An 18,833-nucleotide genomic window follows, 5' to 3' on the forward strand; every position below is an offset into this window, starting at 1 on the left:
TGGCATCCATTTAATGAAATAGTGAGAATTGAAGACGAAAATGATTCTCATGAGATAGAGGACCTTCTTCTTCTCTCAATTTTTTTTTTCTTTTATTTTTTTTCAATAAAAAAGCTATGTGAGTGTTGGTACGTGGTTTGGTGCGCCAAACTGCTTGTACCTAGGTAAACCATAGCTGATATGTAACCGCACCACGTCTACATCTCTTGCATAACGACGACTGTACCTAGAATAATCCTTTTGACATGTAACCACGCCACATCTGCGTTGCCTACATAACGATGACTGTACCTAGAATAATCCTTTTGACATGTAACCTCGCCACGTTAGTAGATACCACTGCTTGCATTTCAAAAAGCACATAACATATGGGTAACAATCAACCCCTAGTTTGTGGATCACACACCACACTCCTCATGTGGCGAATTCGGTTTATTGCCCACGTCACGGTTCTTTTTCGAGCTTCCCTCATACTGATGCCCCTCACCCCAGCCCTCAATTTCCTCTTCTCCCTCGTCGGCCTCACCCCCAGTGTGATCTTCTCCCTCGTCAGCCTGCTCCACAGAGAAACCCAGACGATGCAGCGAACCCGGATTCCCAGATCTGCTGTTCACTTCACAATAACATTGATTACGTGTGGGTGTTTTTTTTTTTTTGGTTGATTTTGAGTAAATTTTTTGTAAAGGAATATCAAGCATTAAAATGTATGGTTTTAAATGATTTTGTTAATATCCCAAATGATGAAAAATTGGAAAGGGTATTACTTGTTAATATCTAATGTTAACTTTTGTTAATATCCTAGACGATGAAAAAACGTTTTAATGCGGTTTGGTTCATCATCTGTTAATAACCCAGACGAGCGGTGAGAAGAGGACATCTTGTCGACGAAGCCTTGCGGAAGTGATTTGTCACATGAGGTGAGAAGAGATCCGGATTTGAGCAGTGAGAAGAGAACATGGACTGTGAAGGATTCATGGAGAGAGATGGATTTATGAAAATGTTTGGCTTGTGCGCCTTACAGAAGGGATTCAAGCTAAGTGGGAGAAAAGCGAACGATGGGTGAAGGGAGAGGGGGAACACAAGGGATGCGGGAAATGCAAATTCTTAGTTTTAATTTTCAACCTTTTACTTAAAAATAAATAAAAAAATCCACGTTAACGGGTGTGTAGATGTTGAGCTACAGTGCAAAAGTTGTATAGAAGGACTCAGGTTTCGTTGGGGATCTCACTCATTTTTCTGTTCACTTTTTTTTTTTCAAAAAATCTACTCAACCTCCTACTATTCATATAACCTCCACACTCCACATTATTTTTAATTTTTATTATTTTTTTCTTTTATTAAATATTTATTATATAAATAATGAATAAAAAATTTAAAATAATTTAAAAAGAATAAACTCAAAAAAAATTTAAAAAAATATTAAAAAGTATAAACTCAAAACAACATTTCTTAATTATTACCTTAAAAAAAAAAAAAAAAGTATTGGGAACGGGAAAATGAGCGGGATCCCATCATTTTCCATAACATATATCAATTTTCTCCTCTAATTTTTGAAATCGCAGTACAATTGTGTTTGCTGCTCAGTTCAATTAGGTTTTTCTTTCAAATGGATTCAGCGAACTCGTCTTGCCCCTCCACTCCTCGCTGGAATGTCGAGCGTCCGTTCCTCACTGGCCGATTCCACCAAGTACTCTCTCTCTCTCTCTCTCTCTCTAGTTGATTTGAAAACAAAATGCTGGAAACATAGTTTTCTTTTTGAAAAGTAATTCGGGAAAGAAGTTTCTAAAAATGCGCACCCGTACATGAATTTGAAGCTGTTTGTGTTTTACATATATTTGTAGAGAGGTTTTTATTTTTGTTGTTTTTCTCGGCGATCAAATGGTGAATGCGGAGCACTAGATATTTGATTTTGAGTTGTGCAGGAAAGCAAGGCGGTGTCTCGGTTCGCTGAAGCAAAGGGTCTCTCAATGGAGTCCTTTAGGTACGGATATTGTATCAATGTATTTCTTGGGTTTTCTTTTGATTGTCTTCTCCTCATTGCGTTACACAGGCGGCCTCTGGGTCTTGAACCTGCGGTCACACTCCATTCTTATGTTAGAGGGGATGCCATTTGGCTAGGGGTCATTGGCTTAGTTGGATTACTGTTATCTTTATGACTATTGGGATTATTGCTGCTGCTGCTGCTGCTACTGCTGCAACTACTACTATTATTGTCATCTAATTTACAAGCTAAAGTTACTACTTTTATCTTATTTTATTGATGTGTTAGGTAAATTTACTTTATTCAGAAAGTCAAGTCTTCATTCTCTGTATGTGATTTTGTGTTTCTAAGCTGCAGTGGACTGGACAAGGCCATAGGCTGTTTTGATGCTGCGGTTCAGGTATGTTTTACACCTCCTAGGACAATGTACATGATGTTGTACCCGTCTTTTGTGCTTGTTCTGGGAGACTCTTACGTATAAAGTTAAAAGGAAAAAAATAAAAGAAAAAAGGAATAAGTATCCTTTGTCACAAGTATGGAATAAAAAAATGCTTACAATTGGTGAAGAGTGTAAAGGAACTAGAAATTTATCCTTTTACCCTGTATTCCTGAGTTGATGGAATGGTGGTCCGACTAGGGTAGGAGTGAGAAGTGGAAAATATGTGGAATGGTCAATTAGGAGCTTGCTTAGTTTTAACTGATGGAGGATGGCCCTGTTGTATTTAATGTGGAGCTTATTGAGAGAGTGGAATGCAAGATGTTTGAAGATCACAAGATGTAGGTGTAAGAGCTCAAGAAGATGCTGCTCCATTTGCTCTATACATGGACAGGCGTGTTTACTATTTCTCATTTTGCTAATATTTCTGAATTTATAGTTCTTCCATTAAAGGGTTATCTCTTGTATACATGCTGTATATTAGGGTTGTGTCCCCCTGTGCTTCTTAATGAAATGAATTTACTTTTAAAAAATCATATGGATAGCATTCAGACAAGCCCATGAATGTTTTTTAAATGGGTTCTTTTTTAAAGAGATGCTGATAATATAGATATATTTGAGTTCATAATCTGGTAATATTGTTGGGAGTGAAATATGGATTTCAGGTATATGTTTTTTTCCTTGATTTGTAGGAGCTTATTGTTATTGATGATCTCCTTTCTGCTATGGTTGCAATTGAAGGGCGATACATCTCAATTAAAAGAGTTCGTGGAAAGGAGGATAATGTTACCTTCCTGGTTGATCCATCTATGGATTTAGCACTCCAGGTATGAATTAGTGAGGTCTCTAATCTTGTGGCAACTATAAAGCTTCGTATTATACTTCTTTCTGATAATGTTCTGGTTGAATTCTTTATTCCTTTTTTAATACACACAAAGACAGACTTGCGCATGCTGTGCTATTGTTTTTATTATGATTATGAAATGTGGCTTGATGATGTTGATTGTTGGATTAGTGTGGTGTTTGTAAAACTGAATAAGTCAAACATTGCTGAGTGGCTTTGTGAAATGCCTCAATTAACGTGGGTTTATTGCATTAGTTTGGGTTAGACTTCTGTCTACATAAAATATCTCAATATATCATAGATAAATGCCACTTTCATTAAGATTTAAAATTTTATTTGATGATGTTTGTTGCCTGGAAATGAATTGAATCATTTTATATAATAAAGTTGATTGAATTTCATAAAAATGGATAAAGTGCTTGACAAAAGAAATGACCCAGCTGATGAAGTATTTAAAAGAAGACAGTGATGCCTACCTATTCATGGTTTCATTTCAGGCTTTATCAGGAACTAAAAAAATTTGATCTGGCATATAATGCAGTTAACATATTTTGTTGTCTTATTTGAGCATTAGCCTTTAAAAAATGGTTTGAACTGACAGACACTATTGCAGGAACTGGCCAAAAAGATTTTCCCCCTGTGTGAGAGCTTTCTGATGATTAGCCAGTTTGTTGAGTCGAGGTCCCAGTTCAAAAATGGCCTAGTTAATCATGCCTTTGCTGCTGCACTACGGGCACTCCTTCTGGTAGCTTATTCATTTATTATTATTTTTTAAAATTTTTGTACTTGTTGGCTAATAAATTATTTTAGATTTTAAATAAGATTTGCCCTCATCTGAATGTTGCTTGTATTTTATGTACAAAGCAAGAAAAAATAGCTGCATTTGAAATACAACTTATAGTTGATTCCAGTTACAAAACAAAAATTTTCTTGGAAAAAAAAAGAAGAAATACAAGAAGAAGAATAGAATGGATGTATATAACCTTCATTGAAATTGCTGGTTTCAAACCAAGGTTTGAAATGGCTGTGAGGGTAGACGCCATCCTCCTTTCTAGAAAATTATGCATCAGGCTGCAGAACAGTTGGATAATTTGGTTCTGAAATGGGTATCATATCAAAATACATCACTCATTCCTAATGTCTTTGTTTGGGATCTGTGCAAGAATATATACCCTACTCAATTAGTTAAGATTTTTTTTAGTTCTCCACACATAAAAGCAAAGGTTTTTGCATGTTTGTTTCTTTTCTGTTAATTAGAAAGTCTCTAATTAATTGAGATGGCTGGCACAGCTTCATGATTGTTACAAAAATAGCTGTAGCTACTGATGGAACTCTTTTATCCTTAAGTTTATTTGTTTGTTTGTTTATTTTTGGAGTATTTGGGCCTGAGAATGAACCTTCTTCTCTTAGGGTACTCTGTTCCATATATTGTCTTGATGAACTTCGTACTTGATGTAAATGGCAATAAATGTTATTCTTTGATTTGTGGTGTATGTAGTCCTTATTTGGGAGATGTTAGAATCATCCTCATTTTTCCCTGATGGCTTTTATTATTATTTTCCTTTTTCCATATCTGTTAATTCTGTATCCTTTTAACTCTGATTAGTAAGCTCAAATGTGAACAATGTCTTAAGTTTGCATGTTAATATTTATACTATTAAAAATAATTTACATGTTAATGTTTCCACCATTTTCAGAAGACTCATACATACTTAAGTGGTTCACGAAATTCCATACTATTATAGGAAGCATCTTCTATATGGATCTGGTGTAAATGAGGGGGCTTTACACCAACCCACTAATGAGAAGCTGACACGTCAGCTTCTCTTAAGTGAGTCTTGTCCCTCCTGTACTTTGCATTTGGTGTTCCTTTCTGTAGCGAGCTGAGTAAAAAATCCCACCACCATTCCAACCATTACCACCACCACCCCATGCAGCAGCCCTGACGAACAGTAAATATAGTGTCAAAGAGGCAGGTCATGGTAGTTCAATTTTTCCCAGAGTCGGATTCTTGCTGAATTTGGGATTTCTGGTAGAACTTGAATCAATCAATTGATTATCTGGTGCTTCAAGATTCGTTTCATAACTTTGGGAATATTCTGTCTTGTAAGTTATGGGAAGAGTAAAGCGTATGGCTCCAATATTGAGTGTGAGGAACCTGCAAATGTTGCTGTTGAGAAGCCAAATGGCTCCACTATTGGCTTTGATACAGTGCAAAGTTTCTCAAAAAAAAAAAAAAGAAAAGGTAGCGATAGGATTTGCCCCAGCCTTGATACTAAATATTCATATTTTGGCGTGAGGAATTTAGGTTTAGATGTCACGAAAGAGGCTTTGCAGGAGAAATTCTCCAAATTTGGGAAAATTGCTACCTTTGTTTTAGCAAAGGAAGACAATGGGACCTTTGGAGGTTTTGGCTTTGTAAACTTCAATGACTCAGATGATGCAAGACAAGCAATGGAAGGATGAATGGATCACAAGTTGGTAGTTTTGTGTTCCTTTGTAACTTGTAATTGGAAAAACACCCATGCTTTAGCACCCAATGCAACAGCCCCTAGTGCAGCAAAAATCACCAGTTTGACTTTTGTGCCCCGGGGAGGGGGGTGTGGCTGATTTAGAGCATTGGCATTGCATCTTCAAAATTTGAAAGAATATAGATGAAATGATCTGTATTGTAGTCAAATAGTGGGACTCCAAATTTGAGCTACAGTATTTCCAAGTCTATCTTCATATTTAGAGATGAACTGTTCATCTTCAAAAGTGATATTTTATTCCAAAAGTGATATAAATACATTTTTTTTTTTTTTTATTATTATTTTTTTTACTTCACATTTCTGGTCCTACAATCTACTCATTCTAGGTGCCCACATGAATTCAAGGCTGCAAATGATTTTGGCCACATGAATTACAGGCTGCAATTAGGTTGAGGAAAAAAATTAGTTGGGAAACAATAATTTAAGTAAAAATTAAATGATTAATTAATATATGGATGGTTAGTGTAGTTGCAAAATATGAACGAAAAATTAAAAATATTATTATTAAAAAAATAATATTATATTATTATTTTGACTAATTTAATGTGGGGTTATGACTTGAATGGTTTTGGCTTTATGCAAAACATGTACTTTTAGTTAAATTTTGGAGATGACTTTGATGAAACCAATGCCAATGCTCTTAGTGGGCAGTGAGCAGAAAAGTTATTTTGTTACCTATTCCTCCCTGTGACACCCCCAATCTCCAACTTCAAACTCCAATTTCCTTCTTCTGTGTTCTGCATCACTTTTCTGTCTGTCTTGTGTTGCTTTCATCTTTTCTCTTAGAAAAATTCTATTTATCATCCGCTTTCATATTTTCTCTTAGAAAAATTCTATTTATCATCCTTACACCACACACTACACATGATTTTTTATTTTTTCTCTTACCAAATGTGTAGTGTATGGATGATAAATAGAAGAACTCAATTAGTTTAAAAGAAATAAAACAAAAAAATATTAAAAAAAATTAAAAAAAAATGAAACGTGTGTGGTGTGTGGTGTATGATGATGTGTAGCCAAGCCCTTTCTCTTGTTATCAAAATTTTCTCCTTTATATCTTGTAGTATTTTTCGACCATATATTTTCTTTTCCTCTATCTCGTCCCAATATAGTGTGGAGATCTACATTTTCTTCCATATAATGCCTCATAACGTGCCTTTTGAATCGAGGCTTGATAGCTGTTATTATAAGCAAATTCTATCAAGGTTATTTGCTTTTCCCAATTGCCTTTTTCCTGTAGCACACATGCCCTTAACATATCTTCCAAAGTTTGTATGGTCCTTTCAGTCTGTTCTTCTGTTTTGGGATGATATGCACTACTAAATTTTAACTTTGTGCCCATTATGCTTTGAAGACCTTGCCAAAATCTAGAAGTAAATCGTGCATCTCTATCTGACACGATTGTTTTTGGAATTCCATGCAAATGGACTATTTCTGATACGAATATCTTGGTTAGTTTCTGTAAAACCCCACCAAAAGCCTATCAAAAGAACCACAAGGGTAGTGGAGAATGGACCATATTAAAAAAATTATTTATCTTTGTGGACTTAAGGACCAAACCCATAACATCTTGTGATCCTAATTAGAAGGAAAATGGGCTTAAAACATAAGAAGGTAGAGGATCCAACTCCTAAGGACAAAGCTTAGAATGGGCCAAGGTAAAGCCCAAAAGTGAAGGCCCAAGTTTAGGCCCAAATCTGAATGGGCCCAAAGCCCAATATGAAGCCCAAGATTAGGCCAAATCCAAATGGGTCCAAGGCCCAACTAGAAGCCCACAAGCTAGGCCCAAACCGAATGGAACAAGTCCCAATTGAGGCCCAAAACTAAGCCCAACCAAGTGGGCCAAGGCCCAATAAGGAAGGTCCAATTCGAAGCCTGAAACCAAACCTCGCCCAATACACCAAATTTGGGGCCAAAGATGCCCAACTTGGAGACCAAGTTTTTGAAACTTGCCTATCACCCCTTACCTTAGTAGTTCAACACCTTATACCATACAACCTTTCAAGGTGGCACCTAAAGGAATACTTGGCTGCCAAGGTCTTCATTTCAGAAAATTCAAAGGACAATTTCTGAATATGTATGACCAAACTCAAGTCAAAGGATCAAGTCAACTAGCCTATGATGACAATTGGCCATTAGTCCCTTTAAGGAAATTTTCTAAAAAAATTTAGTCTTGACCTCTTTCAATTAGATTAAACATTAGTTACACTAAGATAATACTAAGAATTAGTACATAGCATAGTCACAAGAGACAAGTTCATGCCGTGTACTTCCCAACAAACCACTGAACAAATACAAACCGGATACTTCCAATACATGACACTAAGTATTTTGTCTAGTTTGAATAAAATTGTGTGCAAGAAGCTTAGCCCTAACATCTGAACAATTGGAAACTTGAAACATGAAAAAAAGACATGGGGTGACACACACTTACATTCACATGAAGTACACATCACAAGAGTTCAAACCGGACACCAACACGTCTTAAACCATCCCAATGAACAAAGGTAGCACCTCTTTAGATCATAAGCTTTGTCTCCAAGCAAAAAGAATAATAGATTCCAATTGATCAAATCTCCGTTGGCCCCCATGAAGTCTTTTGGTCGATAGATGGAAGAAGAAAAGACAAAGGAAGCCAAAAGACCCTATCTCGGCCGATTGATACCCTTAACATCAAAATTGATTTTTTCTTTCCTCCACTTGCCACCAAAGCTCCACCCTTTCAAACTAAACTCCTTACACGGTATCTCAAGCCAGGAAAACATGCCAAACCATGTCAAGATCTCTAGTGACATGTCAAACCATTGCACCCCACTCCAAGCATTAATAAGTGCAATCGGATACCCCTAGAGTAAGACCATTAGTTTGAGTCAAGGATTGAAAGGAAAATTCTGAAAATGCACAGCGCTAATTGAGGACATTGAAGGGGAGAATCAGATCTGCAATAAGGTTGTAGGTTGCATCCCTAACACACATAAAAAGAGGGAACTATAGCTCTAGCTCCTAGCTGATCACCATGATGAGCATTCTTCCAAACCACCTCCTATTTCCACGCCACCTTCTTGATTCGGCCATCACTGACACCTAAACCTTTGTTTGACTCCAAAGAATTGAAGGACAATTGAAGGAAGATTTGAAGAAGCCAAGTGGCTCTTCTTGGCTAGCACCAACACCTTCACTTCTCTTTCACCTCTTCCACCATGAAGACGTGTCCCTCACTCTCATCTCTTTCTTACACAAAGAAATCAATTCTGCAACTACTAGGGCCTTAGAACCGAACTAGTTAAGGAAAACTAGTGGTTTTAGGCAATGGTTTTTGAAGAAGAGCAAGGACCCAATCAAGATCAAACCAAGTTCATAGGAACTTGTTCAAACTCCTGAAAGTTCTTGCACCCCACGCCCCACAAACTCAGAAATGATTTCATTCTAGGGTAGACATAAGATTCATAGCTGCACATAAGAAAACAAGGGAAGAACATCATGATAACCCTAGCTGAGTTCACCATGGTAAGACTAGGAGTAAGTTATCGGGTAACCTATGGTTTGAGTTGCTTCTTGAACGATCTACTTCTCCAAATGAAGCCTATAAATAGCACCCCTCATACTTTACTTCACCTCACACTACATGCAAAAGGATTTGAGTGATATAGAGAGAAGTCCCAAAAAAGAGTGAAAGAGAGCTAAAGCCGAGTACTTGGAAGGAAAGCTCAAAGTGGTAAGTAGTCTATCTCAACATTTGATGAAGTGATGAATGAACATGTTAAGCATGAATTTGTGATGCCATGAGAATTGATGTAGTAAAAGGTATGCATGCTCGGGTTAGGTTATAAACATCAAAGTGAATGTTGGTTATGACACGCCATGAATTGAGTTAATATCTTGGATTGATCATCAATCATACTTCGGGCTACTAGTGATTCAAGAATTGATGTTTGGCTTAGTCACTTATGAACACGTTTTTATCATGTTGAGGTATAAATTAAAGTATTGCATGAAGGACTTGAATTGAAGGATTTAGTATTAGTGTAATGAGCATTTGGCATTGACTTCTTCATGATCACAAGCCACAGCTTAGGTAAGAACTTTCATGGTAAATAATTGATTCAAGAGGTATGAGAGTCATAAAGGAAATTGAAATTATTAAATTTCATGGTTGGTGAAATTTAGCAAAAGTCACAATGTCAAATAGTTAAGTGTATGGTTTAGTAACTATTATTATGCTAACTTTATATATATCTCTTGTTTCAGCCACTACACCTTTATATGTCAAGAAGTTTGTAAGTTGACTTCTAACTTACTCTTGGATAATGTTTATATGACTTTGTGCAAATGCTACATTCATGTTACAAATGCTATTTGATCATGAAATGTCTTGTATTAGTCGATGAGCATTCGGTCACTACATAACATATGTTGGTTATTATGAATTTTGGCATAAACAATTACTCTACAGAAGGCTGTAGTTAGAATGACCATGGTGGCTTTTGTCTCTTCCTGTTGCGTTGAGAGAATAACACGAAGAATGAAAGTTTTTGGGATTTGGTCAAAGTAAGGAAGGAAATTTAAATTGAGATGCTGACAGACTTTACACTTGTCAGATCCTCATTAGTGGGTGTAAAGCCTATCTGTTACGTTGGATATGTCTTGGTGATATTCTGTTATTTTCATTAATATAAGGGACTACACCGTTTCAGTTAAATGTCCTTTTTTAATGTTTTTATGTTATTTAAAAACGGCTGCTCTTCACTAAATGCTTCTATGTAATTTCTTATCAGGATTACCAGGCCATGGTGGCACAACTTGAGCACCAGTTTCAACTTGGAAGGCTTTCCATTCAAGGATTGTGGTTTTACTGTCAGGTCTGTTTTTGTTTTAAATCTGAACAGCCACTCCTAGTATGTTCACTGAAGGGGTTTTCACCATGTGTTGCAGCCCATGATGGGGTCTATGCTAGCATTGTCCATTGTGATACAGAGGGCGTCAGCTAATAATTTTTCAGGTTCTGCAGTTCTTAACCTCTTGCAGAGCCAGGTACAACCTTCTATACACGTTACTTTTGTTTTTGTTCCAATTATAAGTTTGCTATTTAGATGGTTTTTCTTCTCTGTAGTTAAGCTTTCAAATAGGTTTCCCTCTTATAAAAGTTTTCCAGATCCACATTTAGGAAATAGGAGTTTAGGTCATGTTTGTTATCTGTTACTTATCATACATATATTCCAATCTTGTCCCTAATAAATTTACATAGGCATAGGATACAACCCATATCTTGTAAAAAATCTGATGACTAAGGCTATTATGGTAAGCAAACTGTGAACAATGAACATAACTATTCCGACTTTGACAAAGCAAAATATATTGGATCCTAGGATAGAAATATTGACCGTCATCCTGGAGGTGTATATGTTTTCTTAGTTCTTAACATTGCTTTTCCTATATCCAGGCTAAGGCCATGGCTGGTGATAATGCAGTGAGGTTGCTGCTTGAAAAGATGGTCCAATGTGCAAGCAATGCATATCTTGGCATATTGGAAAGGTATAGTTTGCAAAGCTACGGTTGAAATTGTTCTTGGATGTTAGCATACTTGAAATAATTTAAATACTGCAATGGACTCTAAATATTAGTTTGATTGGCCACATACACACTTATGGAAACTCTTTTCATAAATCTTATGGTTTATTCCCTTTTGCATTAGTATTCATTTTTGAAAGGAAAAAGACCAACCATTTTATTCATTTAATTGCAAGTATTGAATCAGTGACATGCCTTATGCTAGCTCACCCTTCATACTTCAGGGGGAAAAGTGCTGAAATGTTTTATGACACTTATCCTGTTGGTCAGGTTCTACCTGTATTATTTTGTTTTCTTGCCCTCACTTGTAGAATTATCAACAGATTTTGAACACAGAAACACATATATAATACCATTGCGTGAGTAATTTGTTTAATTTTTCCATGTCTGCCATCTAGTGTGTGTGGGTATGTTTTGATACAAGCTTTTCAAGAAATTATCTGAAATTTGGGATGAAACTTTTAGAATTTGGTTTTTATGGGTTTTTGTGAAAGTGGTGGGATCAATTAAGAATATGTTTGGATTGAGAAAGTTTTGAGAGTAGTTTTTTATTGGGGTTTGAAAAAGTGGTGGGATCCATTGAGGCTATGTTTGGTAAGAAAAATTTGTGAGTTTTGTTTTGTGAAAGTTGTTTGGTTTTTGTTTGTCATGAAATTGAATAACATGTTTTGATGAAAATTATTATCGAGTGTTTTGGTGTAAAAATGTTTGGCTTGAGAGTGAAAATTTTGAAAACAAATTTAAAAAATCCCTTGTTGCCAAACATCCCCCATGCCTGTGGTGTCATATCCATGACCCTTGTTCTTGTTCAAACTTATGAGTATAAAAAATTGTCACATAATGTAAAAAAAAAGGTTGTCACATAGTCAATGTCCACGGCATTTTATATATATTTTTATTTTGTGAGGATCGTCCAGCCTTAAGCACTCTCTGCTGCTGTTTTGCATTGGAATTTTATAATAGTCTATTTTTTTTTTTGTTGAAACACAAATGAAACAAAATTGTAGGTGGGTCTATGAAGGAGTGATTGATGATCCTTATGGTGAATTTTTCATTGTGGAGAACAAATCTCTTCAAAAGGTATATCACCATCTTTTAAAATAACGCATTTGTCAGATCTATCTTTTAGATGCTTATGAATATTAAATTTTCTATAGGAGAGCCTCACTCAGGATTATGATGCCAAGTATTGGAGACAGCGGTACAGCCTCAAGGATGGGATTCCTAGCTTCCTAGCAAATATTGCTGGAACAATTTTGACGACAGGAAAATATCTGAATGTCATGAGAGAGTGTGGGCATACTGTTCAGGTTTCATTATGATTATGCCCTCAGAATATAGATTACCAGTTTTTTTAAAGAAAGAAAGGGGAAAACAGCCATATGGTCTTCCATATGATTGCATTGGTACATGTCTTTGATCATCTTCTTGCTTATAGGTCCCTGTATCAGAGAATTCAAAATTGATGACCTTTGGGTCAAACCATCATTATCTTGAGTGTATAAAAGCTGCCTATGATTTTGCGAGTAGTGAGCTTTTAAATCTCATTAAAGAAAAGGTGAGGTTTAGTCGCTATATGTGAATTGCCTATATACTCCATGTTTTCTGATTTGCTCATTTACTTGTTGATTATTGTAGTATGATCTAGTTGGAAAGCTGCGTTCGATAAAGCACTATCTTCTTCTCGATCAGGTATCTGTATAATTAGTGAATTCATAAATGCAAAGAAATTAATTATGAAATTTTTAATTTTAATGAAAGTCCCCAAAGCTGAGTTTGTGATCTAGGTGATTTAACCAAGCCTTAATTCTAACTAGTTTGGTTGGCTACATGAGTCCTTTATGATCCCAACACATGTTTACATGGGAGAAGCTTCTCTCTCTCTCTTTCTGTTTTTGCATATTGTTTTTTTTATTGATAATATGACATTACAGGGTGATTTCTTGGTTCATTTTATGGATATTGCTCGGGATGAACTCACTAAAAAGCTTGATGACATTTCTGTGGAGAAGTTGCAGGTTTGGTCCCGTTGTTTGATTTAGCACCTTGAGACAGCTTTTTCTATCATTACAACTTGTTTTTTGAACGTTATAACGTGAATAACTTTATGTTACCAAAGCTTGGTAAAAATTAAGTATATTTTGTCCTGTTGATTAATTAGTCCCTGCTAGACCTTGCTTTACGGACCACAGCAGCTGCTGCAGATCCTTGTCATGAGGACTTGACTTGTTGTGTGGTTAGCCACTGTCTATGCTTCTATGAATTTTAAACTTGTGGAGTTGAGTTTGCACTATTTCTTATATCATCTTTCTGTTTCCAGGAAAGATCATCATTGCTTAAAGGATTGGGTGCACTCAAAGATATTGAAACTATGAGGAACATTTCTGATGTTAGTAATTTAGAGGAGCCACTGAACGTTACTGGCCTTGAAACATTTTCTCTGAGCTACAAGGTTTGTTCTTTGGAGATTGTTTGTGTGTGTGTGTGTGTGTATCCCCACAAGAGTTGACATTCATTTGGTGAAGTATGAATTCCTCAATGAAGTTGTGCTTACCATAAGTTCGGTCCATTATTTTGGATTAGTCCATCTCGGAGGTTCAGACCTCCAGATGATTCCTCTACATTATCCTGATGATGCCCCTCCACCATTCTGTGGCTTGACCATAAGTTTGTAATATATGGTTTCCTCATTTTCAGGTGCAATGGCCATTATCTATTGTTATATCAAGAAAAGCCCTAAGAAAGTATCACTTGATTTTCCGCTTTCTTTTTCACTGTAAACATGTGGACCGCCAGCTTTGTGGGGCGTGGCAAGTGCATCAAGTATGAATATAATTATTTTCTTGCATTCTTAAAATTTCCATGCCTCTTTGCACTCTTCTAATTCGATCTTGAGGAAATTTTGCAGGGAGTTCGTGCCCTTAACATGCGAGGAACTGCAATCTCTAGATCATCACTGCTGTGTCGCAGCATGCTCAAATTTATTAATAGCCTTCTGCATTATCTTACATTTGAGGTTGGCCTTACCTTAATCTCTTCAGCAAATTGTTTTTTGAATGCATTTACAAGACATTGCTAGATTGCTAATGCTTGTTTCTTTTGTACTATGCTTGTTTTTACTGGTTTGTTTCTTGTTAAACGACCTTGTCACCTGAGTTATTAATACTGAAACAACATTACACCTCTCAATGCTGGGTCCTTTACAATAGTGGAAAATTCTTTATGATCAACTGAATTTGATACCTGGACTTATAACATAAGTAAAATAACTGGTAACATGAGTTTACTTGTACTTCTGTTCCTTTTCTTTTTCTATGGTGGGGTTAGGCCTTTTGATTTCCTCTGTCTATCTGTCTCTCTCTTTCTCTTCTTTCCCTGCTTTCTGACTTCGAATGTTGCCTGTACATTCAAGTTCTAGTAGCAAGTGTAATAATGGAAATCTACATCATCATCTCGGCCTGCCAAAACTGTCTTGGTCAAGGCATGTGGATGGGTGAGGGTGTATGAGGCTCAAATTACCGTTGACCCTTGGGGAATGGAAAATAACATACATTCTAACCTTTGTTAGAAGACTTCATCTTGGTATTTTCATATTTATATATCCAACATTTATTTCTTTCCTTATATTGGAAAGAAACTAACCAGGCCTGCATTTTTCTAACAAATTAATTCTTGTTCTCAGGTTCTTGAACCCAATTGGCACATAATGCATAACAGACTTCAGTCTGCAAAAAGCATAGATGAGGTATCATCTTCATTTTCTTATAGGTTTTTCCCCCCGTTTGAAGAAACTTTGGCTGAATTTCCTGAGCAAAAGTTTGTATGTGCATCATATATATATATATTGTGATTGCAAGCGCTCCATCATCCATTTGTGTAATACTCCTGAAACAGCTACTTATATAAAAAAAAAAAAATCACTCCTGCTCCTGAAACAGGTTATTCAGCACCATGATTTTTTCCTTGATAAGTGTCTCAGAGAATGTTTGCTTCTTTTGCCCGACCTCTTGAAGGTTAGTACTGTTTATTGGCAATCCTTCAGTGCATTCCAATTACCTTTTTGGATTAATTCATAAGCTAGTCTGAACACTTGCATCTGTAATCTTAACAAGTAATGACAACTAAAGATTTTGGCTAACATCTCCCAACTGAATACTTGAAATGATGAACGAGTAAAAGTGAGGAAATTCCTAATCAGCATGTTGAGCTCAAAAAAACTTTCAAAGTTTCCCAGTTTGATAAGCATTCCCTGAGACCATATATTAAAGTTAAAACATGTGGATGTGAAGGAAATCGGATTGTACATTGTTTAGAATTCAACATGTTTAAAGATCATAGTATGTCCATGTTATCATAGATACTCACATTTTTTACTTGATATGTGAATTTACTTTGATAAAGACATTGATTTAGAAGTTAGAATCAGAATCTCGCGTGTTTATTCAGAAAAGGAAGTAACCCAATGATATTTGATCAACACCTGTGAAGAATACTGTTGAAAGGAAGACAGCTAACTTGTTATGCTGATGTTCAGAACTTGATTTCAGATTTTCATGGGTCATCTTTGAGGTTATTCTTGTTCTTGATTTTTTAATGCAGAAGATGGAAAGGCTAAAATCACTGTGCCTACAGTATGCAGCAGCAACTCAGTGGTTAATTTCATCTTCCATTGAGATTCCCCAACTAGATGAATCATCTCATGGCTCACTTGGGAATTCAAGAAGTCCATCAAGAGCACTTAAATTAAGTACCAGAAATGCTGCGGTCACTGATTCCATTCTGTAAGTGAAGTGACACATGCATAGCTCTCTCTCTCTCTCTCTCTCTCTCTCTCTCTCTCATTCTTATTCACACTTTATTACAGAAAATTTGAGAGGGAATTCAATGCTGAGCTTCAGAGCTTGGGACCAATATTGAGCAGCAGTTCCCAAGCAGAGCCATACTTGACTCATCTTGCACAGTGGATCCTTGGTGCTGGAAAAGATTAATAATTTTTAATGGAAAATGATAGGTACACAACCTTTTTTCAACCCTTTATACAACCATGTTTTAAATGAGGGGTATTTTGGAAAAATAACATATAAAAGTAAAATCATTTTAAAAAAAATACCTCATTTTACGAAAATATATTCATTTTAAAACATGGTTGTATTAAAGGTTATAAAAAAAAAGTTGTATGTTATCATTACTTATTTTTAATCTATCACCCTTTGTGTTATCAGGAGCTTCATACAAAAATGTGAATATGTTCAATACGCCATATATGGTGCCGGTTTTGCATTTTCCTTGCTGTTGTTTGTGTGGAAGATACTTAATTCTCTAAACATCTGCAACCAATATGATATTCATCTGGGTCTGTACAGACTTTTTATGTTTGTTGTGTTATTCTAGTCCCATTTTAGTCCCTTCTCATGTAATGGGTATAACTTGAAACTCAACTCTGTTCTAGTTAGGTTGATTGTGTTTCTATTGACTCTCTTCAGGAGTAGTACTCTGCTTGGTACAAGGGGACTTGTAGATATGATACATTTTGTGTATTACAAGACGGATCTTACAGATCCAACTGCTAATGAAAATCCGTATATTCAGTTACTGATGTGAAGAGAAATCTGAAAAAATCTATTTGGAAGCCTTTTTTGACACTCAACACACCATTAAGTTGGTTTTCCAACGATGAAAAAGTTAAAGCACTTCAGCTTTCCCCCTTTAAAGTGCTATCTTTGATATTGAATTGTCCCCTTTTAGATTTCACCGGCACTTTCTCAAGTTGGATCCAAAACCGTCGACCAAACAGAAAAGGAAACTGTTTCGTCGTGTTAGACTCTGTACATGCTTTGCAATATGCCCCCGTTCCGTTAAATGACCCGAAAAAGGGTTTTCTGCTTTGTTGATCTAGTATCTGTTGTGAATTTCTGTTTCTACCGTCAATCTGGATGTGGAAAAAAATTAGAAATAACCAATGATGAGCCTTCATATGCACACGCAAGGTTGAGAGAGTATTGTGCCTACATTTTTTACCCTTTCTTTTTCTTTCTTTGTTTCCTTTTTTCGCTTTGCTTTGTTTTTGTTTTGTGATTCAAATACATCAGAGCACAGTGGAAGCGTTTATCTCGAGTGAAAAATCATAGATCGGATGCAGTTGTTTCACAGACTTCTCTACGGATGTTGTTCGTCTGAAATCATTATTGTTGATGGTGGAGTGTGCTACGTGGTAAAATCAAAGCAACACTTGCATTTTTCATAGCTTAAATGTTGGTACTAGAGACATTTTGAAAGAGATTTTCATTTCTTGTGGTGCCAACAATATAATAACCCAAAGGGGGGAGGAGCTGTAAGTGTAACCCCCAACTGGTCTAAAGGCTAGATATCAAGATCAGCTAACCATAACGGCTAGCTAGGCACTTGAAGAGTAAGGGGCCAATTTATTACATCTCTCACTCGCACATAGTGAGCAAAACTTTAGGTTTTATCTCCCAATATGTTATCGATCTTGTTCACACTAGCAAATAGGTTGTATAACCACCAAGTACACCTGTAAAAGAAAAATGGGACCGTTATACCAAATCTCTTTGAGAGAAGACCAGCATAGCAACATCCCTAAAAGTGTCGTTTTGTCTTGACTCATTTGATCACATTAGATTCAACATCCATAATTCCACTCAAGTCCAAATGACTTAGAACAATGCTTAATCTCCATAAAACATGATGTACCCACAATTATGTCGCAACTTATAAGAAGCAACATAACTTGCTGGCAATGAGTACAAACACAATATTGGTATTTTACCAAATTGTCTTCCCTTTGATCTCATGTCATTCAGTCTTAATCCAGTCTTTTATTTTTCAGCAATGTCTCTTTAGACCGCATCACTCATAGTCATAGACAACATGCCAAAGTAACATACACTAAGCCTCAAACCTCGTGACACGGTCAAAGGTCTTCTAAGGGTAAAAATAAATAAAGGTCATAAATACTGACTTATAGGACTCACACAATGAGGAAGCAGGGATCCATTCACTCACCTATACTGTTGTCGTAGAAGCACATGTAGTATGAAACATATGCTATGATGGAGTTTTCTTTTCAAAAAGAACGTATATTTAATCTCAATACACTATATAGATCTTAGTCTAGTTGTTATGTCAGTGCCTAATCTGAGTCACTCTATTTGCTTGTTATTCAAAGTACCAAAGAGGATATTGCATTTAGCTAAACCATAAGCTACACAGATTGTTGGTTATCCATGTATGGTTTTAACAAATAACAAAGATCTCATCTTAGCCTAGTTAATGCGAAGTATATATTTGTGTCAACCATCTTTATATGCTACGTAAGTATCAAGGGACAAATAACCTAGGTTGGATCATATAAGTGAAGTGAATAAAAAATCCTTTACTAGGATTCTAATATGTGAATACAGAACCTTTTTGCGGAGCACATATTAAGAATTTTCTCTTCTAGTCTCTAAGTGA

At 36.0% G+C, this 18,833-nt stretch overlaps 1 protein-coding gene across 2 annotated transcripts; it reads left to right on the plus strand.

The window, feature by feature from the left end:
• The first annotated feature begins 1,497 nt into the window (after positions 1-1,497).
• On the plus strand, positions 1,498-16,953 carry LOC108997273 (gamma-tubulin complex component 2). Of its 2 annotated transcripts, none has more exons than XM_018973468.2 (22): positions 1,498-1,687; positions 1,923-1,981; positions 2,333-2,381; positions 3,110-3,244; positions 3,875-4,006; positions 10,568-10,651; positions 10,725-10,823; positions 11,233-11,324; positions 12,368-12,440; positions 12,518-12,670; positions 12,799-12,918; positions 12,999-13,052; positions 13,295-13,378; positions 13,522-13,596; positions 13,681-13,812; positions 14,058-14,183; positions 14,269-14,376; positions 15,043-15,105; positions 15,299-15,373; positions 15,960-16,141; positions 16,225-16,371; positions 16,583-16,953. In XM_018973468.2, the coding sequence occupies exons 1-21, from the start codon at positions 1,607-1,609 to the stop codon at positions 16,346-16,348; spliced, it is 2,100 nt and encodes a 699-aa protein (XP_018829013.1). In that variant the 5' UTR covers positions 1,498-1,606; the 3' UTR covers positions 16,349-16,371; positions 16,583-16,953. The 2 variants fall into 2 exon arrangements, with proteins under 2 accessions (XP_018829013.1, XP_018829014.1); XM_018973469.2 differs by having other exon boundaries at positions 2,339-2,381.
• The last annotated feature ends 1,880 nt before the right edge of the window (positions 16,954-18,833 follow it).

Source organism: Juglans regia, chromosome 11 (genome assembly GCF_001411555.2).
Source record: "Juglans regia cultivar Chandler chromosome 11, Walnut 2.0, whole genome shotgun sequence".
Taxonomy (NCBI): Eukaryota; Viridiplantae; Streptophyta; class Magnoliopsida; order Fagales; family Juglandaceae; genus Juglans; species Juglans regia.

Excerpts from the sequence above, each read along its gene's own strand:
- LOC108997273 (XM_018973468.2), top strand. The coding sequence starts at position 1,607 with ATGGATTCAGCGAACTCGTCTTGCCCCTCCACTCCTCGCTGGAATGTC. Across the intron at positions 10,824-11,232 it reads TTAACCTCTTGCAGAGCCAG|GCTAAGGCCATGGCTGGTGA; the intron begins GTACAACCTTCT and ends TCCTATATCCAG. Across the intron at positions 14,377-15,042 it reads TGCATTATCTTACATTTGAG|GTTCTTGAACCCAATTGGCA; the intron begins GTTGGCCTTACC and ends TCTTGTTCTCAG.